The 26000-nt window shown below is 29.6% G+C and overlaps 1 protein-coding gene across 1 annotated transcript; it reads left to right on the top strand.

Annotated features, from left to right (window-relative positions):
* Window positions 1-834: 834 nt before the first annotated feature.
* On the top strand, window positions 835-25296 carry LOC113388022 (golgin subfamily A member 4). Its single transcript, XM_026625433.1, has 9 exons — window positions 835-958; window positions 2840-2915; window positions 3498-3763; window positions 3842-4027; window positions 8371-8536; window positions 10633-13008; window positions 20420-20717; window positions 22473-23111; window positions 25218-25296. Exons 1-8 carry the CDS (start codon window positions 884-886, stop codon window positions 23014-23016), a joined length of 3987 nt encoding a protein of 1328 aa, XP_026481218.1. The 5' UTR covers window positions 835-883; the 3' UTR covers window positions 23017-23111; window positions 25218-25296.
* The last annotated feature ends 704 nt before the right edge of the window (window positions 25297-26000 follow it).

The raw sequence follows: 26000 nt of genomic DNA, 5'->3' as shown, positions 1-26000 counted from the left end.
AATAAATTAGATAAGGAAGAGCCTTTATTAGATTTGCGGAAAGATCGACCAAACCATTAGAAATTAGAATTGCATTTATCAAAAAAAGTTAGCAGGTCACAAAACTTGTGTGTAAATCTAAATCTAATTGTGTAAAATAAATAAATAAATCATTAAATAATATCAGCGACCACGTACATAATATATGTAATCGTGTAAGTATTTTCTTGTAGCAGATGCTTAATATTTCATAAAATAATTTATTAAGCCTTTTTAAATAATATTTCGACGTTTATCATGAAATTTAAACAGTCCTAAAAAATTGGTTGTATTACTTATATAAATGAATTAAAACTTGGAATAATAAGCTTCAATTTAAAGATATATAAACACGTATCTGTGCACTATAATTAATATAATAATTACAGATATAAATGTGTGGGAAATAGAAATCTTCAGATTTAATGGATAGTAAAAAGTTTATTTTCGAAATAATAAGTTGAAAATTTTATCTAAATATCTAAATCTCAATTTCGTTTGATTAAGTCAATTATTACACATTTCAGGAAGTTTATGCAAATTGCCTTAAAGCAAAATGCCACTTGCAACTAGTTTTCTGTATTTTTAAGAAAAAACAAGTATTATTCCATAAATTTTTGCAGAATCACGAATTATTTATGTTATCAATTAAAAATAAAAATAAATTCAAAAATTACCTTTTTCCCGCCAGCAACTGTCAACGTCCCTCCTCCGCCAACTTCACTCTTATCTCAATTTGACACTTGCACACTTTTGACGTATGTGGCTGCTCCTGTCATAAACAATGATTACATTAAATTAATTAAGTGGAATTTTTATCATTTTATATAGTAAATTTTATTGTGATATCGTTAAAAAGGATAAAATGTTCAAAAAACTAAAGGATAAAATCGCTGAAGAGGTGAAATCGTCGCCGCAAAGGATACAACAGATTGCACAGGTTCTTTGATTTGTTGACTTTTGTATGGAACGAATGCCTCGCCTAATCGAGACTCTTATCGAGTGGCCTAAATAAAATGTATTTGTGAAATTTAGATTGATAAAAGGATATAAGATTTGTAGGTTTATAAATTACGGTTTAATAGGCAAAATTTGGTGTTTGTTCAAGGAATTTATGCAGGAATTTGGTTTTGTTTGAGGTGTATATGTTGAGAAATTTTTGAGGTTAACTGCATACATTTATTTACTGATAAGGTATTTTTGAATATTTTAGGAAGATTTATATAAAAACATCGAAAGACGTTTACAATAGCCTTGTATGTATGCAGATAAAATATTTTTGTTACCCATTGCAATCAGAATAATGAATAAAACGATTTATATAATTTACTCGAAGGAAAATCTAAGAACTTAGTACCGAAGAACAACCTCATACTATATCATACATGCTCATCTTTATTTTATTCTACTCGAAGACAAACTTGGAAATTGCTAGCAATTTGTTAAATTCAATACAATCTTGTACTTTCTTATATGTTTTATATTTTATTCTAGTCGAAGACTAATCTGTGAATTTATTCTATGTTTAATACCATCTCGTATATGATAATAACCTTTTCAACTTCTTTTTATATGTAACTGGTATAATTTAAATTCTTTTATTTTGTATCCAATAGTTATAAACATATACATATACATGTATATAGTTTTCTTAATGGCAAATTCAGGAATTCCTCTATTTAAAGTCATTTATTTCTATGATTATTTAATCAATCTCTTTTTGTATTGGCCGAAAAACACCCAGATATATTATATTATATTCCGTACCATTCAAACAATAATTCTAGCCATCTGATAATTAAACTTGTCATCTAATTCTTAATTTAATTTCATACTTTTTATAAAATCTTTTTTTTCTTGTATCAATCGTGTTTTGACCAAAATATAATTATACAATTATAATCTTTGTATATAAGCATAAGAAATGCATAATTTGCAGTAATATAAAATTACAAATTTTAATTGCATTACTTGGATAAAATAAATAGAGGAAATTAATAAAATTGATGATTAATATTCATTGAATGACTTTTTCAATATTAAAAACAGAATGAACTAGGTGTAAGTGTTTTTTTGCTTTAAGACAAGTTGCATGAATTTCCCGACATGTGTAAATAATCAAATTAATCAATAATAAACCAATATATTAATTTATGAGTGATTTTTTAAATATATCGAGTTACTGTAAAGCCATATAATGTTAGAAACTTTTGTTTTAACAACATTATCACTCCGTATTCTGAATTATTATATTTGTCATCCAATTTTTAATTAAATTCCATACTTATAATTCATATTTCATAAATTATGTAATATTTATTATAAGCAACATTATGTGAAATTATTAATAAAGTCACTGTTATAAGGCTTGTATGTAAATATTAAAAAATGCAATATGCAAACATATAAAATAAGAAAATTAAGTAATAATAATTACATTTCTAAGTTAAAAATAGAGAAAGACGATGTTTATAGTACAATAATTAAATGTGAAGAAAAATCAGAACGTATCAAATAATATTTATTAAATTACTTTTTCAAGTAGTATTTAGGAGTAAATAAATACTAATTTTATTTATCTATCGAGCTAGCATGTTTTTTTTTTACTATTAATCATTCTATTTATATTTCTATTCTATTTATATTGATTTACAATCTGTTATTTTATTTATAATCCAGACAAGAGTGTAAACATTATTATTTTGTTTGTATTTGCATTAATTAAATATTTATCCAGTTGTTCATTATGTTTTGAAATATTTGTGTCGTTCATTGAAATGGTATTTAAAAATGTAAACAAATTTAAAAATCTCTATTTTAGGCCGTTGTCAGTTCTGCATCGAGCACCACTTCAGAAGTTTCAGGAACCGATACATTTTTTAGCATAGCAGAAGAAGGTAAAAAAATATATCTTATATAAAATATATCTTATATATAAAATTCTTCTCTAATGATGTATGTAATATACTTCTTCTAATCGATTATTCGGATTTTGATAAATCTTTCTCAAGTTTGTTAAAGGAATTTTTTAGGATGTAAATGATCATAAAAATATAGTAATATTGTAGGATGGAAAAAATTGCATAAAACGACATGTCATTGTTTGATATTGAAAATATTTGAGACATTTTTTGGCATTGAAAACAAATGAAAACTGTCAGCTGACAAAAAATTCAATTTACTTATGAGTCTAGACAATATTAGAATATGTATAATAAATTAATGACTATGAATAAGAAAAATGAAATATTTATATTATTATTGTCAAAAAGCAGCTGAGATGTGCCAGAAATTAAAATAATATAAAATACAGTATATTTATGGCAGATTGAATGATACACATATGAACAGGATTTGACAAAAAATTCACTTAAAATATGAAATTAAGTAATAATCAGGGCTGGTCTTTGGGGGGCGCCAACAGAAGATTTAGATAAGAAATTTTGAATATAGATTGTTATTATTATTATCTTTTCCAGACACTCCTCAAAATTCTCCCCAGCACATCACAAACAGCAACAGCACAAACAGTCTTTCATCCCTCACGAGTTCTGTTACCAGTACAAAAACACCTACTCTAAATGTATCGAATAGTGAAACCACAACAAACGATAGATTGAACAATTCCAACAATTATAACGACCAGACTAGTAATCGAAACAGGAAAGTATCCACCGGTTCAGTTGGGAGTGATGTGTCATTCAGATTACCCAGTTATGACTCCCCTGCTGTATACCACCTACAGGTATAATAGATAAAATAATCAAAGCCATGGTAATGGATGTAGTTTTAATAATGATGATGATTGGGAATGTTTTTTCAGTCCGATCTGGACATGTCAGCAAGTGAAGTCGAGTCTCCATCAAGTATCATTTTGGATAGGGTTAGTAAAGAACAGTTGCACCAGGCTTATCGTCGAGCCCTGGATAATCACCAGAAATACAGAAGGCGATATGCTGACTTAGCAAAGAAATATGGAGAGTTGGAAAGGGAAAACTCTAAAGCTCGGGTAAATAAATAAAAATATATATAAATAAATAAATAAATATATATATATATATATATATATAATATATATATATATATATATATATATATATATATATATGTTATGGTAAATGTGCATTCTTGGTGAATGTGGAAGTTCCCAAACAATCAATTTAAAAGAATCTTCTTTAAAAACATCTTGCGTATTTGGTGCATGCGCACTAAATAGTTAATCAGTAAATAGTTAATAGTAAAGCAGTAATATAGTGTATAGTGAATAATTAATATTAAATAGTAAATAGTTAATAGTTCATTGTTAGTAAAATAGTAAATAGTGAATAGTGATAACTGAATAGTTAAATAGTTAGTAGTTGAATATTGAATAGTTAATAGTGAATTGTAATAAGTGAATAGTTATTAGTAAACAGTGAATTTAAAATAAAATAGTAAATAGTGAATAGTTAAATAGTGAATAGTTAATATTTAAATAGTTATGAGTAAATAGTGAATAGTTAATATTTAAATAGTTATGAGTAAATAGTTAATAGTTAAAAAGTAAATAGTTAAATAGTAAATAATTAACTAGTTAATGGTGAATAGTAAATAGCAAATAGTGAACAGTGATAACTAAATAGTTTAATAGTTTATAGTTTATAGTGAATAGTTAATAGTTAATAGTGAATAGTTAATAGTAAATAGTAATAGTTAATAATTAATAGTAAATAGTAATAGTAAATAGTGAATTAAGAATCGTTGAATTGTGGATAGTTAAATAGTGAATAGTTAATAGTTAACAGGTAAATAGTTGAATAGTGAAATAGTGAATAGTGATAGTGATAACTGAATAGTTAATAGTGATAACTGAATAGATAATAGTAAATAGTAATAGTTAATAGTAAATAGTTATTAGTAAGTAATGAATTAAGAATAGTTGAATTGTGGATAGTTAAATAGTGAATAGTTAATAGTTAATAGGTAAATAGTTGAATAGTGAAATAGTGTATAGTGAATAGTGATAACTGAATAGTTAATAGTGATAACTGAATAGATAATAGTAAATAGTAATAGTTAATAGTAAATAGTTATTAGTAAGTAATGAATTAAAGATAGTTGAATTGTGGATAGTTGAATTGTGAATAGTTAATAGGCAAATAGTTGAATAGTGAAATAGTGATAACTGAATAGTGAATAGTGATAACTGAATAGTTAATAGTAAATAGTTAATAGTAAATAGTTAATAGTAAATAGTTATTAGTAAATAGTTATTAGTAAATAGTGAATTAAGAATAGTTGAATTGTGGATAGTTAAATAGTGAATAGTTAATAGTTAATAGGTAAATAGTTGAATAGTGAAATAGTGTATAGTGAATAGTGATAACTGAATAGTTAATAGTAAATAGTTAATAGTAAATAGTTAATAGTTAATAGTAAATAGTTATTAGTAAATAGTTATTAGTAAATAGTGAATTAAGAATAGTTGAATTGTGAATAGTTAAATAGTGAATAGTTAATAGTTAATAGGTAAATAGTTGAATAGTGAAATAGTGAATAGTTAATAATAATAACTGAATACTAATAATGATAACTAAATAGTTCATAGTAAATAGTAATAGTTAATAGTAAATAGTTATTAGTAAGTAATGAATTAAGAATAGTTGAATTGTGGATAGTTAAATAGTGAATAGTTAATAGTTAATAGGTAAATAGTTGAATAGTGAAATAGTGTATAGTGAATAGTGATAACTGAATAGTTAATAGTGATAACTGAATAGATAATAGTAAATAGTAATAGTTAATAGTAAATAGTTATTAGTAAGTAATGAATTAAAGATAGTTGAATTGTGGATAGTTGAATTGTGAATAGTTAATAGGCAAATAGTTGAATAGTGAAATAGTGATAACTGAATAGTGAATAGTGATAACTGAATAGTTAATAGTAAATAGTTAATAGTAAATAGTTAATAGTAAATAGTTATTAGTAAATAGTTATTAGTAAATAGTGAATTAAGAATAGTTGAATTGTGGATAGTTAAATAGTGAATAGTTAATAGTTAATAGGTAAATAGTTGAATAGTGAAATAGTGTATAGTGAATAGTGATAACTGAATAGTTAATAGTAAATAGTTAATAGTAAATAGTTAATAGTTAATAGTAAATAGTTATTAGTAAATAGTTATTAGTAAATAGTGAATTAAGAATAGTTGAATTGTGAATAGTTAAATAGTGAATAGTTAAAGTTAATAGGTAAATAGTTGAATAGTGAAATAGTGAATAGTAATAATAATAACTGAATACTAATAATGATAACTAAATAGTTCATAGTAAATAGTAATAGTTAATAGTAAATAGTTATTAGTAAGTAATGAATTAAGAATAGTTGAATTGTGGATAGTTAAATAGTGAATAGTTAATAGTTAATAGGTAAATAGTTGAATAGTGAAATAGTGTATAGTGAATAGTGATAACTGAATAGTTAATAGTGATAACTGAATAGATAATAGTAAATAGTAATAGTTAATAGTAAATAGTTATTAGTAAGTAATGAATTAAAGATAGTTGAATTGTGGATAGTTGAATTGTGAATAGTTAATAGGCAAATAGTTGAATAGTGAAATAGTGATAACTGAATAGTGAATAGTGATAACTGAATAGTTAATAGTAAATAGTTAATAGTAAATAGTTATTAGTAAATAGTGAATAGCAAATAGTGAATAGTTATTAGTAAGTAGTGAAATAAGAATAGTTGAATTGTGGATAGTTAAATAGTGAATAGTTAATAGTTAATAGGTAAATAGTTGTATAGTAAAATAGTGAATAGATAATAGCAAATAGTGAATAGTTATTAGTAAATAGTGAAATAAGAATAGTTGAATTGTGGATAGTTAAATAGTGAATAGTTAATAGTTAATAGGTAAATAGTTGTATAGTAAAATAGTGAATAGATAATAGCAAATAGTGAATAGTTATTAGTAAATAGTGAATTAAGAATAGTTGAATTGTGGATAGTTAAATAGTGAATAGTTAATAGGTAAATAGTTGAATAGTAAAATAGTTAATAGTGATAACTGAATAGTTAATAGTAAATAGTGAATAGATAATAGCAAATAGTGAATAGGTATTAGTAAATAGTGAATTAAGAATAGTTGAATTGTGGATAGTTAAATAGCGAATAGTTAATAGTTAATAGGTAAATAGTTTATCAGTTAATAGTTAAATAGATGAATAGTAAATAGTGAAAGTTAATAGTAAATAGTGAATAGTTATTAGTAAGTAGTGAATTAAGAATAGTTGAATTGTGGATAGTTAAATAGTGAATAGTTAATAGTTAATAGTTAATAGGTAAATAGTTGAATAGTGAAATAGTGAATAGTGAATAGTAATAACTGAATAGTTAATAGTAAATAGTAATAGTAAATAGTGAATTAAGAATAGTTGAATTGTGGATAGTTAAATAGTGAATAGTTAATAGTTAATAGTTAATAGGTGATAACTTAATAGTTAATAGTAAATAGTTGTATAGTAAAATAGTGAGTAGATAATAGCAAATAGTGAATTATTATTAGTAAGTAGTGAATTAAGAATAGTTGAATTGTGGATAGTTAAGTAGTGAATAGTTAATAGTTAATAGGTAAATAGTTTATCAGTTAATAGTTAAATAGATGAATAGTAAATAGTGAATAGTTAATAGTAAATAGTGAATAGTTATTAGTAAGTAGTGAATAGTTAGTAGTAAGTAGTGAATTAAGAATAGTTGAATTGTGGATAGTTAAATAGTGAATAGTTAATAGTTAATAGTTAATAGGTAAATAGTTGAATAGTGAAATAGTGAATAGTGAATAGTAATAACTGAATAGTTAATAGTAAATAGTAATAGTAAATAGTGAATTAAGAATAGTTGAATTGTGGATAGTTAAATAGTGAATAGTTAATAGTTAATAGGTGATAACTCAATAATTAATAGTTAATAGTAAATAGTTGTATAGTAAAATAGTGAATAGATAATAGCAAATAGTGAATAGTTATTAGTAAATAGTGAATTAAGAATAGTTAAATAGTTAATAGTTATTAATTAAATAGTTAATAGTTAATAGTTCATAGTTAATAGTTAATAGATAAATTGTTAATTGATAAATAGTTAATAGTTAATAGTGAATAATAAATAATGGATATTAATATGCACATGACTAAAATAAATAATATAAATATAAATATATGAATTAGTATTTCACCCGAACGTGCGCGAGTTGAACTCACATTCGCCAAATGAGCCGGTGAATGTGCACATTCACCGAAACATGCACATTTACCGTAACATATATACTTTTATATTTATATATTTATAATGATAAATTTATTATTTTTCAGTCAGTGCTAGTCGAGACCCAAGATAAGGCCCTACGTAGGATATCTGAGCTTCGAGAACAGTGCTCGTTAGAACAACAAGCAAAGGCTCATTTAGAAGCTGCCTTAAGAATGGAACTCGATGATAAAGACTGTCTCATACAAAGTCTTAAAACAAAATTGGAATCAGGTAATGAATTTTATTCAAAATTGGAAAACATGCACGATTCATCAAAAATAATAATTATCTAACAATATTTATTAACAAGATATTTTGGAAAATTGATAATGCATTTCATCAAGTTCATATGGATATAAAATATTTTCTAAATTTATTACAAGCATTTAGATTTTGGAACAAAAACAATTTCGTGCATGTTAAATTAAGATTGCAAATAAAAATGTACATTTGTTTATAAAATTATTTATACACGTATATATATATGTTTATTTTTAATTAGTATTTGTATATTTGTATTCAAGTACAATTCTCAAATTATGCACAAATATATTAGTACATTTTACGCCAAAACAAATGCTCAGAATAAATTTAGGTTTATCTCATATGTGTGATTGTTTCTATTATTTATATTTAAATAATAAATATAATAATTTAAAAGGTATCTCCAAATATTCATTTAGAAACAAGCCATTTTTTTACATTACAAATCGTTTTTGGAAATTTTGGGGCAATTCTTCCCTTACAAAGCTTATAAAATAGCATTTTCATGGCAACGTTATGTCATGCATGTTATTGGTAGTGAAAATTATGAAAACGTCTATGTAATTGCTGTGCGTTCAGGCGTATTTTACATATAAACAAGCAAGGAAGAATCTTATGATAACAGAATCTTTGATAATGCAGTTATCATAACATATTTCATTGCTTGTTAACAACCCATAGGGTAGTTATGGTAATGGGCCAAAAATCGATCAAATTTTTGCATTTCTCGACGTTTTGAAGGTTTCTGAACATTTTACTGGCATACCTCAGAAACTAAATGGATGTGTGTGTGTTTTGTATGTCCGCATTTTTTCTTCCACGTTTTCGGTCGCACGGATCAACCGATTTGAATGGTTTAAAAAACCTTCGATCCCTATTGATAGGGAGATGTGCTAACTAGTTTTTGGCAAAGGCAGGTCCAGCCGTTACGGAGATACGGAGCAAAGAGTGCAGAAAATACAAATCGAGTTTTTGATAGAACGGAGTATCGGATTTGAATGATCTAAAAAACAATCAATTTGTAATGATTTAGAGAAGAGATGATTAGTTTTTGGCAAAGACAGGTCCCGCCATTTCGAAGATACAGAGCTAAATGTGCAAAAAATGGCAGTTTTTGAGTGAACTAAGCGTCCGATTTGAATGATCTAAAAAACTTTCTGCTTGTATTGACAAAACAATTGCTTCTGAGGATAAAAAATGATTACATCTTTTTTTTATTTTCTATAAAATAATTTTGTAATTTTAGATTAAAAATTCAAATAAAAAAATTACTCGGACTAAGCACAGTTTAAGCGCCACTCTGGTACAAATGTTTACCCAAGTGTGTTTAGGCTGTACTGGAGCACTTTTCCAATTTTGTGAAAACTATTCAAAAATGTGAAAATGCCGCCAAGCTAAGCACAGTCTAAGTGAAAATGTCGCACAGAATTATTTGGAAATTCGCTTAAACTGTGACTATACGGGAGCACTTCAATTCAATTTTGTGTAAATTAGGCAACTATTTTTTTTTTTGAAACTGAATTCGAAATGAAATGACGATTGTTAATGTTATGGAGATAAATTGATTTATGATTTATATTTAATTTGCTCAGATATAACAAGATAGGAAAAATCAAATGAAAGTTACAGTATTTGTAATAATATATTTGAAAACGTTTAAAATTTCTCGAATATTTCATTACGGTACGGGAAGTTCCAGCAATTTGCCTTAAGCCACGCCTGATCGCACAGCAAATAGATAGACATTTTCATAGTTTCACTACCAATATATAAGCATAAGATAGAGTTGCCATGACAACGCTATCATATCGCCTATGTTACGGCATATAAATAAATTTGATACATGCAGACTATTATATATTATTTATATTTAAATATTAATTATATTAATTAGTTCATAAGGTGTCATCTCTAAATATTCATTTACAACCGAGTTTTTATATTACAAATCTTTTCTGCAAATTTAGATTCAATTAAATCCATGTTATAAATAATTTTAAGATTAAATTTCCTCATCGCCAAGGTATCTTTTTTCCCAAATATGCTGAAAATATTTCTTTTAGAATTCGAAGACTCCCTGATGAGTATTTCCAACAAAAGTATAGAAGACAGCAACCAACAATCCAATATGCTGATAGATCTGAACTCACCCAACGTATCAGACAGTGTTGACTCTCTAGATCAATCCGAGAACATCCAAAAACTGGAAAACGATTTAACCAAGTACAAACAAGATTTAGAAAAACAACTGGAAATGAACCAGAATCTCGAAGACAAAGTACAGAAGTTGTCCGCAGATTTGACACGTTATGAGAGTCAATTTGGGGAATACAAAATCAATTTCGATGCCAAAGTCATTGAGGCTGATCATTACAAAGGAGTCGTTAAAGAGTTGGAGGCAAAATTATTGCAGAAGTCATCGGATTATGATAAGTTGAAGGCTAGTGAGGAAGAAAATGCTTTATCAATAGCTGAAAGTAAGCAAAATATGCACAAGGAATTGGAGAACCGAGAAAAAGATGTCAAGTTGTTGACAAAGAAGTTGCAAGACTTGGAAAAGTGCACCCAGGACTATTTGACTTTAACCGATAAAGTGAAGAGTTTAGAAAATACTTTGAGTAAAGAAAGTGCGGAATGGGAAGGTAAATTAAAAGTGGCTTTGAATGATAAAAAAGACTTAGAAGGACGCTTGAAAATTTTGCAAAGTGATGTTAAAAAATTAGATGATGAGAAGTCTGAACTGACAAAGTCTTGTAAGTTGAAAGATGATAAAATAGCAGATTGTTTAAAAGAAATTGATAGTTTAAAAACTGCTAAAACAACCACTGACCAACAACTAACCAAAAATTCTAAAGACCTTAACGAGCTGTCTAACAAAATCTCATCCTTGGACTGGAGCATCAAACAACTAGAAAGCGAACGAATAGCCTTGATACAAAAATGCGACCTGCTTGTTAAAGAAAATGAAATACTTACGGACACCAAAGAAAAATTAAAACACGTCTCCGACACGTTGCTTTTGGAAAAACAACAAATACACCAAGAACTCATGATTGCTCAGCAATGTCTACAAGAAGCCAACATAGATGCACAAAGTATGAAGAAAGAAATTGATGCTTTAAAAAGTGGCCAAGAAACTACACGATGTGTTACCGAAGGTAAAGTCCAAAACGAGTTAAAAAGTGTCCGTGACAAGTTACTGGAAGCTGAAAAAGCTTGCCAGAACTTGCAGCAGGACTGCTCGCTGCTCCAGACCGAAAAAGCAAACACTCAGTTTGAATTATCAAATTTACGAACTACTTTACTGGTTCTCAAGCATGTTTTGGACAATCCTCAAGAGACAATCGATAAAGACAAGTTTGTCCACGACAATCAAGGTCCGGTCAGTGTTAACGATCTACAAAATCGCGCCATCAAAATTTTACACGAAACAAAACAAAAGTTGTCAGAATTCATCCAAAATGACACAAAGTTGACAAAACTGAACGAAAATTTGCAAAAGCGTCTGGAAAAACTTGAAAGTGATGATGTGAAGAAGTTGCAAGAAAAGGATAGTGAAGTTTTGGACAATGTGAAAAAGTTTGAAAGTTTACAAGCCAAGTATGATGAAGTTTTGGATAAGTGGGAAAAAAGTGAAAAGGCGACCAGTGAAGCGAATTTTACTTTGCACAAAACCGTGGAAGACTTAGAACGACTAAAAGACGTGGAGAGGAAGTTTTTGGAGACTGAACGCGAATTTGTTGACTTGCAACAAAAATATGATGATGTTTTGGTTAAATTTAATGCCAATGAAGAGTTGTTGAAGCAAACCAGGGAAGAGTTAACAAGTTTAGAGAAAAGTTTGCAGAAAGATGATGATCTTAGTAAACTACAAACAGTGCACAAGGATTGCTTAGAACAACTAAAACAAAACCATGGCGTTTCGGAGGAAACAAATACGAAACTACAAAATGCTTTAGAAAATTCACTTAAATTAGAAAAAAATTTGGAAAACCTACAAAAAATTTTACAGGAACGCGAGTCAAAATTAACACAAGTTTCAAATCAAGCGCAGGAATGCCATAAAAATCTCGAAAAATCAAATAAAAAACTGCAAAACTCTTCTATCGAAATCGAAAAGTTAAAAACCAACCTGGACTTATCACTTGCCAAACTCACAACCACTCAAGAAGAATTGGCCAAGGTGAACCAGGAATTAGATAGTTACAAAAGTGATCTGAAAACTCTCAGTGACAGTTCCGAGGAAGTCAGTAGTGAAAGCAGGAAGTTGCAGGAGGAGTTGGCAGCGAGCAAGAAGAAGTTGGAGGAAGTTGAAGGAGTTTTGAGGAAGAGCGAAGATTCCAGGTCGAAGGAAGTCGAGTCGTGGAAGTTGAAAAATGAAGAATTGAGCGAGAAGTTGCAGAAGTACACTAGGGACTTTTGCGAGCTGGCGGGTTTAGGTGAGTTTAAGGAAATAAATGTAATGGTAATAATTTATATTATATTCAAATTTAAAATGAAATGCTCAGAATAAATTTAGTTAGTTCTAAATTATGTGGTAGAGTTTTAATTATGTAATAGGTGGGTCGGAAGGTAATGTCGTGTCGCTTGTAATTTAGTTTACCACTTTGGTAAAGTTTCTCAGAACCAATTTTCTTTAATTTTGTCCTTTTTTACAAATTTAACCTTTGAGGCTTTTGGACAACGTCTATTGATTTTGGACAAAACTTGCAAATATCTTTAATATCAATATCAAGAAGTATTTATTCTGATTTTGGACATTACCTCTGACCCAATCTAGTTTTACCTACATGTATGAAGAATGAATGTTAATGATAAAATTATTTTATAATGAATGAATGATATATTGGTGTGTCTTTAGTTATTCCGGATTTTGCAAGAAATTGAGGAAGTTTTTCATCATGACTAGTGCGAAAATGTTGGAAGAAGAATATCTTCGAACAGTCATCGTTCAATTACAGAATGACATTGCTAGGTGATTAAATCAAATCACTTATTTATCATATTTTCATAAAAGGTAGAGCGGGTTAAAAGTTCCACCATTGTTATTCCAAAAACAAGTAAAGTTTAGAATTTTTTATCGATACTATTTTAAAATAAAAGGTAAAAGGGGTGTAACCAGCCATCGAGATAATCGGATTCATTGTCAAATTTTAAAGTATTTTTTTTTCATCGTTGGTTATTTTGGTTTTGTTCACCCTTGTTTAGTTTACAATACTCTAGAATAGCTTACATGTGGTAAGGGTAAAAAGGACCAACTAAACCTTTACACTGGCGAAGTGTGAACAATAAGAAAATAGTAAGTGAAAAAGTAAAATTATTTAGAAGAAGCAATTACACAAAGAGATAAATTAAATTAATATTTTTAAAAGTCTGATAATGAATTCTTTGGACAAAGTTTTGAATATCACCACCAAGGGGTAAGAGGGGTCCAAAAATCTTTAAAAATTCGATCACGTGATAAATGGACGCTTCCTTATGAGCTAAAAAGGACATAATTGAGGACAAATTGTTAGAAAAGCAAAAAATATATATTTCTACAATGATCAACTAGCTGGGAATTCTACGGTTTTATCAATATAATTACAGAAAGTCAAATTGGACCTTCGTGCCCGCCCTACCCTATATTAATCAACAATAAAATTAAGTTTGAACAAATGCACTTAAGGGCACAACTAGTGTAACCGCCTAAAAAAATGTGATTTTTGGGAATTTATATTGAAAAAAATACTTTATCAATCATTTCAAAATTTTAAGAATATATTTATATACGTGTATGTTTTTAGAAATTTTTTGAAGAAAAAAAATAAATATATTTTAAGTTATCGTCGATCTCCAACGGCGTGAAAAAAAGCCCTTCACTGCTGCAGTGATTCCGGCCTTCTACGTGGATGAAATTTAAAAAAAAAATCTCGTTAAACTAGATAATATTGTCTGTAAAATGAACTACTATGAAAAAAAACAAAAATTGACAATACGGCGGCGTTTTAAAAAAGATTTAGTCAAATTTTACCCAAAGTTTTGGTGGTTTTTGGACTGCCAAAATTCGATTTTTGATCCGATAGTTCATTTTACGGAGAACTATATATAGAACATGTAAAAATTCGATAGTGAACGGATCATTTGTTTTTGAGTAATCGCTGCAGCAAATTCGAAAAATGCTGTTTCGAGAAAAACGCATTTGAAGATAAAATAATCGTTATACTATATACTACATATATACTCTTTTAACCCTCCGTCGGTCGGCGTGGTCTGGCCAGACTTTTTTCGACTTCAATTAAAAAAAAAAATACTTCTAATAATCCTATCGACTTGAAATTTCTTGACTTTTCCTAAAATTTCATTAGCTGTCGATGAATGAAAAAACCAGGACGAAAAAATGTACAGAAGGATAATTATAAGGATATTAACTTTTTTATATACTTCGAACGGTCGGAAAGGTCTATCTAGACCACCCATACATTTTGTATGAAATATACGCTTTTTGATATGTAAACCAGTATTTTGTTTTTTTTTCATGGTATTTTCTATTCAAACTGCGTTGTATATATTCTTTGCTATGTGTTGTAACATGAATGTTAGTATTTTCATGACGAGAGTTTCTTGAAAACCTACCAAACTAATCGGATGAGTAATGCACACATTATCAACATTTTTTCTACCCGTACTGCATTCGAAATTTTTTTTGGCAAACCTGTAGTGAAATTATATTTTCAACTTGAATTTTACAGCTCATTTCAAAGGCGACCCACCTCATTTCGTTTTCATTTGAATTTCACATTCATTTCAAAGGCGCCGAAAAAGAATAAATATTGTTTTTCATTGATATAAAATAGAAAAATTAACAAAAAAAGCAACGATTTTTTTATATTTATTGATTTTTTTATATAATATAATATGTAATATTTTTATTATAAGCAAGCTCAACACACGCAAAAGACGGTAAGAAAAAGAAAAAATCAAAACTATAAATATTTACTTCTAATAATCGTTAATATATAAGACACCAAAAACTCATTTATCCCATATAAATGCATGTAAAATGAATGGTGGTCCAGCCAGACCTTTCCGACCGTTCGAAGGTGAAAAAATATCCGACCGACGGAGGGTTAAATGGATGTAACTCAAAAACTATTTGAGATATCGATTTGAAATTTTAACATTAAGATTTAATCTACCGAGATATGAAATTGAAATTTTTTCGAAATTTCACACTAGTTGTGCCCCTTAATAGATAATTTTAATTATTTTTCTTTATAATCTTAATGCAAAGCCAACAATTATGCCTTGATCCTAGTATGTTTTCAAATTTATGTTTTACATACTTATTCTACTACTTTAGTCAATAATTTCTCATTTTTCCCCTATTTTTTTGTATGTATGCGTGTGTGTTTCTTTGTATGTATGTATGTCCTATCATCCGTCCCAGGTTGACCAAAGAGAAATCGACTCTAGAATCAACCCTCCGCAAATCCATGGTCAAAAAGCAAAGTCAAATCGACACCCTCCTCACCGAAAAGCAAGACCTTCTCGAACGGATGCACGTCATGGCCAGCGAGCACGCCTGCTCTCTCGATCTGAACGCCGTCCTGGACAACAGGTGCCAGAGCTCAGAACCCACCTGGACAGCGCCGAAAAGCGGTGCTTCGACCTCAAACTTAACTCGAGGCAACAAGATGTCTTACACGATAGGAAGGTGAAGCAATGCGAGACGGAATTGCTTAAGGTGAAAATGACTTGCACCAGACTGGAGAGTCAGTTGGACCAGGAGATCGAATCCAAGATGAAGTTTAGGAACTCGATGAAAAGTCTGGTGGCACGGGAGGAGTCGATGAAGAAGTTGCTGAACAGTGTGCTGGCTGATCAGAAGCTGAAGGAACGTGTGGATCGCAGGGGTAGGTGTGGCAAGAGGACGATTTCTGCAGTTTTTAAAGGTTTGAGAGAGAAATGGAGTAATTTAGTCGATGAGATGAATTGGTTGAAAATTGAGGGTAATCTAAAATTTATTCTGAGCATTTTATATAAAACTAATCATAGGTAGTCTTAGAAATATAATGACAAAGTATCGATACTACTCAGTATCGAATATTGAGTGCTTTTCATCAAAAACAAACGTATGTGCAAGAAGGACCAAAACTTATTAAGTTAGAGTGGGTCGTTGACGGTTTGCCGTCAACGAAACGAAACGGTTATCGGGGTTTCGTCAACTAGTTAAATAACTAGTTATTTTTCAACCATAGTTATTTTTAACGATCAACGCTGGCCAACGTTAAGAAACTGATAGTTGAAATAACGGTTTCATTGAATGGTTGGTGAAATGAAAGGTGTTCTGATAAAAGTCAAGGTGAGGTTGTCAACTGATTTGATGAATAAAATGAAATAAATGTGAATTGTCACATTTATTACATATATATATATATAGATATATATATATATATATATATATATTATATATATATATCATATTTATTATTATTATAATAAATAATGGTTAATTTAAAAAACTTAAATATTTTCATTACAGCAAAGCCGTATACTAAAACATTGAATTTACATGTTATATAAAAATAGCAATATAAAAATATATAGTTACATAAAAATGTTATGAAAAATAAAAAATCAATTTTCAGGTTTAGTTTAAAAAAATTATTACAAGACAAATGCTATGAGAATTTTATGAAAAAATATTAACCATTGAAAACTATAAAAAATGTAACTGATTTTCTAAAATGAAACGATTTGGCGTATGTTGCAATTTCTTTTACTCGTAATATGTACCCGCACATCGGCAATATTACAAAAGCAGTAGCCTAACAATAAGCGATGTTCATAGTATTAGTTGATCCTTTCTGAGGACAGATCTAGGTTTTAGGTACCTGCGTACGTTCGTTTTCGACAAGGAACGAATTCCTATATCGCTGAATAACTAACTGGCCGCCATGATTTTCAACTAGTTATTTCGTTGCGACGAAACGGTTAGTTAGTTAACGAAGGAGAAACGGTTGAAAATAACCGTTCGTTGATTCAACGCCCATCACTAATTTAAGTACACTTGTTAAAGCAGCAGTTATTTTCGATATTTTAAAAATAATTAAAACAGTATTTTTTAACTTCCCGTAGGGTAGTTATAGTGATGGCCGAAAATCTAAAATGAAAATTTTTGCATTTCTCCACGTTTTGAAGGTTTCTGAACATTTTGGCATGCCTCAGAAAAAATGGATGTGTGTGTGTGTGTTTTGTATGTCCGCATTTTTTCGTCCACGTTTTCGGGCGCACGGATCAACTGATTTGAATGCTTCAAAAAACATTCGATTCTTATTGATGCGGAGATGTGCTGATTAGTTTTTGGCAAAGGCAGGTCCAGTCATTACGGAGATACGGAGCAAAGAGTGCATAAAATACAAATCGAGTTTTTGAGAGAACGGAGTATCGGATTTGAATGATCTAAAAAACATTCAATTTGTAATGATTGGGAGAAGAGGTGATTAGTTTTTGGCAAAGACAGGTCCCGTCATTTCGAAGATACAGAGCTAAATGTGCAAAAATGGCATTTGAGTGAACTAAGAGTCCGATTTGAATGATTCAAAAACTTTCTACTTGTATTGACAAAACAATTGCTTTTGAGGATAAATGGAAAATTATTACATCTTTTTCTATTTTGCATAAAATATTTTTGTAATGTTGGATTCAAAATTGAAAAAATTATCCAGACTAAGCACAGTCTAAGCGCCACTCTGGTACAAATTTTTGCCCAAGTGCGTTTAGGCTGTTTATGTACTGGAGCACTTTGAACTAACCGATTTGAATGATTCAAAAAACATTCGATTCTAACTGATGGAGAGATATGGTGATTAGTTTTTAGAAAAGGCAGGTCCAGCCATTTTGGTTATACGGAGCAAAAAATGCAAAAAATTGCAGTTTTTGAGCGAACGAAGTGTTCGATTTGAAAAATTTAATCAATTCTTCATTTTATAAAGAAATTATTAAAATTGGACGTCTATTCTCTCAAAAACTGAATTACAATTTTCTGCACTCTTTGCTCCGTATCTCCGAAACGGTTGAGCCTACCCTTGCTAAAAACTAATCACCACTTCTCCCCATTATTACGATATGAATGTTTTTGGATTATTCAAATCGGATGATCCGTTCTCTCAAAAACTCGATTTCTATTATCTGCACTTTTTGTTTAGTATCTCCGAAACGGTTGGACCTGTCTTTCCAAAAACTAATCAGCACGTCTCCCTATCAATAGGAATCGAATGTTTTTTCAATCATTCTAATCGGTTAATCTGTATTTTCGAAATCGTGGACGCAGAATTGTATCCGCACACACACACGCACGCAGACTAGTGATGGGCGTTGAATCAACGAACGGTTATTTTCAACCGTTTCTCCTTCGTTAACTAACTAACCGTTTCGTCGCAACGAAATAACTAGTTGAAAATCATGGCGGCCAGTTAGTTATTCAGCGATATAGGAATTCGTTCCTTGTCGAAAACGAACGTACGCAGGTACCTAAAACCTAGATCTGTCCTCAGAAAGGATCAACTAATACTATGAACATCGCTTATTGTTAGGCTACTGCTTTTGTAATATTGCCGATGTGCGGGTACATATTACGAGTAAAAGAAATTGCAACATACGCCAAATCGTTTCATTTCAGAAAATCAGTTACATTTTTTATAGTTTTCAATGGTTAATATTTTTTCATAAAATTCTCATAGCATTTGTCTTGTAATAATTTTTTAAACTAAACCTGAAAATTGATTTTTATTTTTCATAACATTTTTATGTAACTATATATTTTTATATTGCTATTTTTATATAACATGTAAATTCAATGTTTAGTATACGGCTTTGCTGTAATGAAAATATTTAAGTTTTTTAAATTAAACCATTATTTATTATTAATAATAATAAATATGATATATATATATATATATATATATATATATGTAATAAATGTGACAATTCACATTTATTTCATTTTATTCATCAAATCAGTTGACAACCTCAACTTGACTTTTATAAGAACAAACTTCATTTCACCAACATTCAATGAAACAGTTATTTCAACTATCAGTTTCTTAACGTTGCCAGCGTTGAATCGTTAAAAATAACTATGGTTGAAAAATAACTAGTTATTTAACTAGTTGACGAAACCCCGATAACCGTTTCGTTTCGTTGACGGCAAAACCGTCAACGACCCACCTCTAACGCAGACACACATATATCCATTTTTGCTAAGGTATGCCAAAATGTTCAGAAACTGTTGAAACGTATATATATACAAAAATTTTGACTTTTGATTTTTTTGCGATTACTATAACATCTTACGAGAAGTTAAAAATGGTACGGGAAATTCCAGAAATTTGCCTGAAATATGCCATGCATCCGTTTATGGAATAAGATAACCTAGAGAGGCATAAATGTTTTTTTACCAAAAATGATACGTCTTTCTAATTACTTGCACAAAAACTATCGACATCGACAAAATTATCGAACTGAAGCATCGAAATACCAGAAGTACTTAGTATCGACAACAAAGTATCGATACTTATTTAGGGCATTCGATTCAATCGTTCTTGCACTAATCATATTGATGTAAGTTATCGAAGAGAAATTTCCTATTTCCTAAGTTTATTAACTTTTTCTTGACAACAATTTTTGCTGTTTATCTTCATACTGGTATATCGAATAATCAAAATAATTATAACTTGTTTATCTTCATACTGGTATATCAGGGATTACCATTAAAAATGGCAATTTCTGAATTCGAAACGAGACCAATGTCAATAAAATCCTCCTATCATCAACGAATTTTCATTAATCCATCTTTTATGCCATCAGATCCTGCCTCGACTTCTTCCCAAAACAGCGATCAAGTTTTACAAGAGTTGCGTGCCAAATTGGCTGATTTGGAGACCAGGTGCCAAAGTCTTGACGAAATGAAATCCGAAAATGAAACCTTGAAGAGCAATTTGGAGAAGGTGCAAAATGAAAAAGACGAAGCCAGCAAGGAATTTACTACCACTATCCAGAATCTGGAGCGTGAAGTCACGAAATTGAAAGATGACAAGGTGTACTTGAATAAAACTCTTACAGACATGGAGGAAAAAAATGCTGGCAAACAGGAGGAACTAGAAAGGTCGGTAGAATAGTCGTAGACGAATAAACCTAGACAATATTAGAATACCTTGTGTTCATATAGACGTTTCTCTCCCGACTTTTACGTTCAGAAGGAATACTTAAAGGGTCCTCCGCTCGACGTGATGGCGCTGCTTTTGGCATTCAAATTAATAGCGCAAAATTTGAAATAAAAATTAATGAATTTTAGTACACGGGTATTTGAAACTAAATTTGGTATTACAATCGTATTATGTTTTAAAACATGTACTAGTTAATATCTACATATATATAAAAATAAGTCGGATTTTCCTTCCTGACGGTAATCAGAACGCACGATTTCGACAATTTTGCATTCGTTGGAAAGGTCTCGGGCTCCGCAAAGTTGATATCTAAGAACATTAGTGGTACATGGCATCATGCCTTAATGCAAATTGCTGGAACCACGCACCGTAATTAAAAATTCGAGTAATGACATTAGTGAGAATTATCAGAATTATGCTTGGTTAGGTCAACGAGCAATTCTTGCCGCAAAGAATAATTATGTACACGCACTGAATTTCACCATTCAATCAAAAAGTCCTGGCGATTTGGTGCCATACCAATGATTCCGACTGGTCTTCCGTTCGACTTCAAACGATTGAAATTTTCAGTTCGCCTTGCGTTCGCAATAACAAGTCGCAAGGCCAATCGCTTAGTGTTTGCCGGATAAATTTCAAATAGATTATTTAGAAAATCATTGTTGTTCACATGGGCAGTGTACGTTTCCTGTTCACGAGTTGGAAAACCATCCGCTTTGTTTGTGTTAACGTCAGACCAAAAAACAAAAAATGTGGTTTACCAAAGAGCACTTCAATGAAACGGATAATTTGCGGTTTCACTTTCATTTACTTAGAGAAGTTCAACTAACAAACACTTCATTTTTGTAATCGAAATAAATTCATTACTGTTGTATAATAAAATGAAATTTTTCCTTTTCAAATACGAACAAACAAAACATTTCTTCATCTTTCTCACCATATGGTGGCGAAATGGAGTTCGTCGGGTTTGCTAGTCATATTATAATAAATATACAATCAAATCGAAATATATATCAACAAATACACCGCCGGTTTATATATAATAGTTATCATATCTAATTTACTGGAATAACTTCTACACTTTTTCTACTTATTAATATAAATATTTAATGTAATTTAGTGAATAATGCAATATAGAGTTAGTTCATTACATCGTCTGTCATTTCTAACTCTCATTAACTAATAATCATCCCATGCAAAATTTGACATTCTTAAGCAATTTTATTTTCTCCCAAGTATATTAAGATCCGTGTGAAATGGTAATCCAATTTTAAACAGCTCGAAGATTTCCATTTGTGTATTATGTCTTTCTTATAGAAGCTTATACTTGATTTCTTACACAATTTCCTAGAACTGGCCTCTTTCCTTAAAGTGTATTATGATTAGACTAATATGTCAATGCACTACATAATAATTGAATTTGAAGCTGTTCTATTCATATTGTTAAAGGGCTATGCATTTGAGAGCAATTCCTGATGAAATCTTTATTAACAAATGTACAAACACAAATGAACACAAATGAAAAATCAAAAATAACACTGTCGTTTCTTACTAACCAATATAAAATATTTGATAATTCTTTTTCATCGGCTCACTATCGCCAAATTTGCTGAACGAGGATTTTGTTCTGAAATAATAGGCCCTGCGAATAAGTAATTTTATAAATGTTTTATCTCTAATCTTTCTTCCTTCACCAGGTTGCGAGAAGATATCCAATCTTTGCAAGCGTCCGTTCAAGATCAGATAGACCTACAGAATAGTTTAAGTGACTTGGAATCTGCAAAAAGTGTCCAAAAAGATGAGCTGTATCAACAACTATCAGCCGAGAACTGCCAACTCCAATCAAAACTTCAAGAAGTCTCATCGATAACAAATATGCTTGAAAACTTAAAACAAGAGAACATAGAACTCACAGAAAAACTGAAATCTTTAGAAGAAAAATACGAAAACACTGAACGCTCTGTAGAATCCAAAATATCAAATTTAAACCAAGAAATAGATTTACACATCGAGAGGATAAAGTACTTAGAAGAAAAATGTAAAGATTACGATTCTATCAAAAAGATTAACGTAGAATTAAACAAGGAAACACAGGAGTTGACGAGGAAGATCAGCGAGTTGGATGTATCTCAAAATGCTTCTGGAGGAGAAAAGAATCAGAATCAAAATACTGAAGTCGAGGTTAAGTTGGCACAAATTATGAAAGAAGTTGATGAGGTTTCAAATAAAAACCTGTTTTAGAACAGAGGTGTAGTAACATGAGTTTATTGGAACAAACAAACGAGAAATTGAGGCTTGCAAATGAGAAGCTGACGAGGCAACTAGATGACACTCTAGTGAGTATTAATGTCGTTTCATCGTGATTAGTTGTTTGAAAAAAAAACGGAAATTTGCAGAGTGGCATGGTAAAGGACCGAAAATATAATAGTTCGTGTAAAATTTAACAAAAAAGTTAAAATAAAAAATGCATTTTTATCTTAATTGCCATGTGTTGTTGTCAGTTTTTTATATTAGTAACAAACTTTTTATATACAATATTTGGTGTTCTAATTTAACACTTTTAGTCTTTCTAAAGATTTGCCTTTTTTGAAGTACTATCTAATGAGTGTACATCTCAAAAATGAAAAATTCTGCCTATAAATATTTATTTTCGGGAAAAACGACCATCCAATGACTTTTTTTTAAAATTCTATCTATGAGTGTACATTGCAAAAATGAAACATTCTACCTATAAATATTTATTTTCGGAAAAAACGACCATCCACGGACTTTTTTTTTTAATTCTATCTAATGAGTGTAAATTTCAAAAATGAACAATTCTACCTATAAATATTTATTTTCGGAAAAAACAACCATCAACGTTTCTACCTAAATAAAACACTTATAAATAATTAATTTATTTCAATGTATATCTGAATATTGAACGAAAACGTACTTAGTTTAAACATTATTACTCAAAGCTAAAAAAAAACAGTAAAAATGTAACAAAATAGTTTAAATTAAAATAATATAAGATTAATAACATATAATAATAAATACAAGGTTATTAATTAAAATATTTTGTTTTAGAATAAGATAAAATAAAATGCAAAAAGCTAAAAAACTAAATAAACTCAATAAGCTTTTTTGTTAAATTTTACTCAAATTGATATAGCTAGATGAGATAAAATGTTTTTATTTCAAATAAAAGTAGCTTAAGTAACACCCCATTACACAAACTATCTGCGAATAAAAGTCCCATTAAAATCGGTTCAGCCGTTCCAGAGATTAGTCCAAACAGACAAAATATTTTAAAATTGTTATTTTGTTATATATGCATGTAGTTAATACTAATATTTCAATATTACAAACAGACACTACAATTTCATAAGTATAAATAAAAATTAGTGGTGTATGGCATCGTGCCTCAAGGCAAATTCCAGGAATTTTCAGTACCGTAATAAAATGTTCGAGGAATATTAAATGTTTTCAAATTGATTGTTATAAATACTGTAACTTATATATGTTTACAAAAAAGTAAATAAACAAAACTTAATCAATGGAATTTAAAATGAAGGGCATTGTCTAATATTTATAAGAATTATATAAACTGAGTTGCAAAGTTAAAATTATTTATTTTAAGTATATTAGTGAAAAAAATTAAATCTGAATTGTTTTCGATATTCCAAAAATTGAAAATAAAAAAAAAAAATTTTTTTCCCCCAAAAACAATTGTTTCGTCAACACAAGCAGAAAGTTTTTTGAATCATTCAAATCGGATGCTTAGTTCCCTCAAAAACTTCCATTTTTTGCACATTTAGCTCGGTATCTCCGAAACGGCTGGACCTACCTTTACCAAAAACTAATCACCACTTCTTCCAATCATTACGAATTGAATGTTTTTTGGATCATTCAAATCGGTACTCCGTTCTCTCAAAAACTCGATTTCTATTTTCTGCACTCTGCTTCGTATCTCCGAAACGGCTGGACCTGCCTTTGCCAAAAACTAATCAGCACAACTTCGTATCAATAGGAATCGAATGTTTTTTGAATCATTCAAATCGGTTGATCCGTAAGCCTGAGATCGTCGACGAAAAATTGTCTCCACACACACATCCATTTTTTCTGAAGTATGTCAAAATGTTCAGAAACCTCTGAAACGTGAAGATATGCAAAAATTTTCATTTTCGATTTTTGGCCCATTACTATAACTTACCCTACGGGAAGTTAAAAATAAGATATTTTTGTTTAAAACAAAAACATAAACTCTCGATTACATCAGCTACTTGCCAATAAAAGTCTCATCAAAATCGGTCCAGCCGTTTCAGAGATTAGCCTAAACAAACAAATTGACGGACAAAAATTTTAAAAAAATGTTAGCTGGTTTTAAAAACACTGCTACTTAAATATTACTAGCTTTTGTAAGCCAAATCCACCTATTTCTAACATCTTTTATCTTTTAGGTCACGAGAAGACATTCCGAAGGCATCACACAACTAACAGAGTTCGAGTACCTTAAAAATATTCTGTACCAATATTTATCGGAGGTGTTGGAGGAGTTGGAGCCAACACGAATAGTACCTTGATCAGGGTGATAGCTGCTGTTATGAAATTTGATGCTACACAAACGCAGACTGTTTGGATAAGGAAGCCCAGAGGAACACTTTGGTAAACCTTATTATATTCTCCTGATATCAAGCAGTATAACTCATATTTTATTATTATTTTTTTCTCCCTAGCTGGGTCAACTGAACCTCATATAGCAACCGAAGTCATTCATCTCTTCCTACTTCAACTACAACAACTATCATCTAGAATAAGCATCATAACCCAAAAAAAATCTGGACTCAAGACTGCGAACAATAATGCAGAGGCCAAAACTCACACTACTTGATAAGTGATAAATAACATGATTCGAACAAAACAATCGAGATAAATAAATAACTAAAAAAGCCAACCAATGTGTTCAGCATTTTAATGGATATATAGTTGGGTAATGGAGAATAATGGGGTAAGAGATTTATAGAGTATTTGGATTGAAAGTGGTCATTGTATTATATATATATATATATATATATATATATATATCTGTTCTGAACTCAGCAAATTTTCAATTTTTGATTCATGTCTCAGAGTTTCAGAATTACTCTAAATAGCAATTTGAATTGAACTTTGAAACATCAGGCAAAATTTTGAAATGTTAAAAATTTCTAAATTAACTTTAGAGTTCGAATACAAAACTGATA

Source organism: Ctenocephalides felis, unplaced genomic scaffold (genome assembly GCF_003426905.1).
Source record: "Ctenocephalides felis isolate EL2017-DRISC unplaced genomic scaffold, ASM342690v1 CF-g0.4_SCAFFOLD_03572, whole genome shotgun sequence".
In the NCBI taxonomy this organism is placed as follows: Eukaryota; Metazoa; Arthropoda; class Insecta; order Siphonaptera; family Pulicidae; genus Ctenocephalides; species Ctenocephalides felis.
Note: the sequence above shows the minus strand (reverse complement) of the source record. Positions and strands in the feature narration are given on the sequence as shown.

Coding starts and splice junctions, on each gene's coding strand:
- LOC113388022 (XM_026625433.1), top strand. CDS start 884: ATGTTCAAAAAACTAAAGGATAAAATCGCTGAAGAGGTGAAATCGTCG. Junction 2,916..3,497: donor TTTTAGCATAGCAGAAGAAG/GTAAAAAAATAT, acceptor TATCTTTTCCAG/ACACTCCTCAAAATTCTCCC. Junction 3,764..3,841: donor CTGCTGTATACCACCTACAG/GTATAATAGATA, acceptor ATGTTTTTTCAG/TCCGATCTGGACATGTCAGC.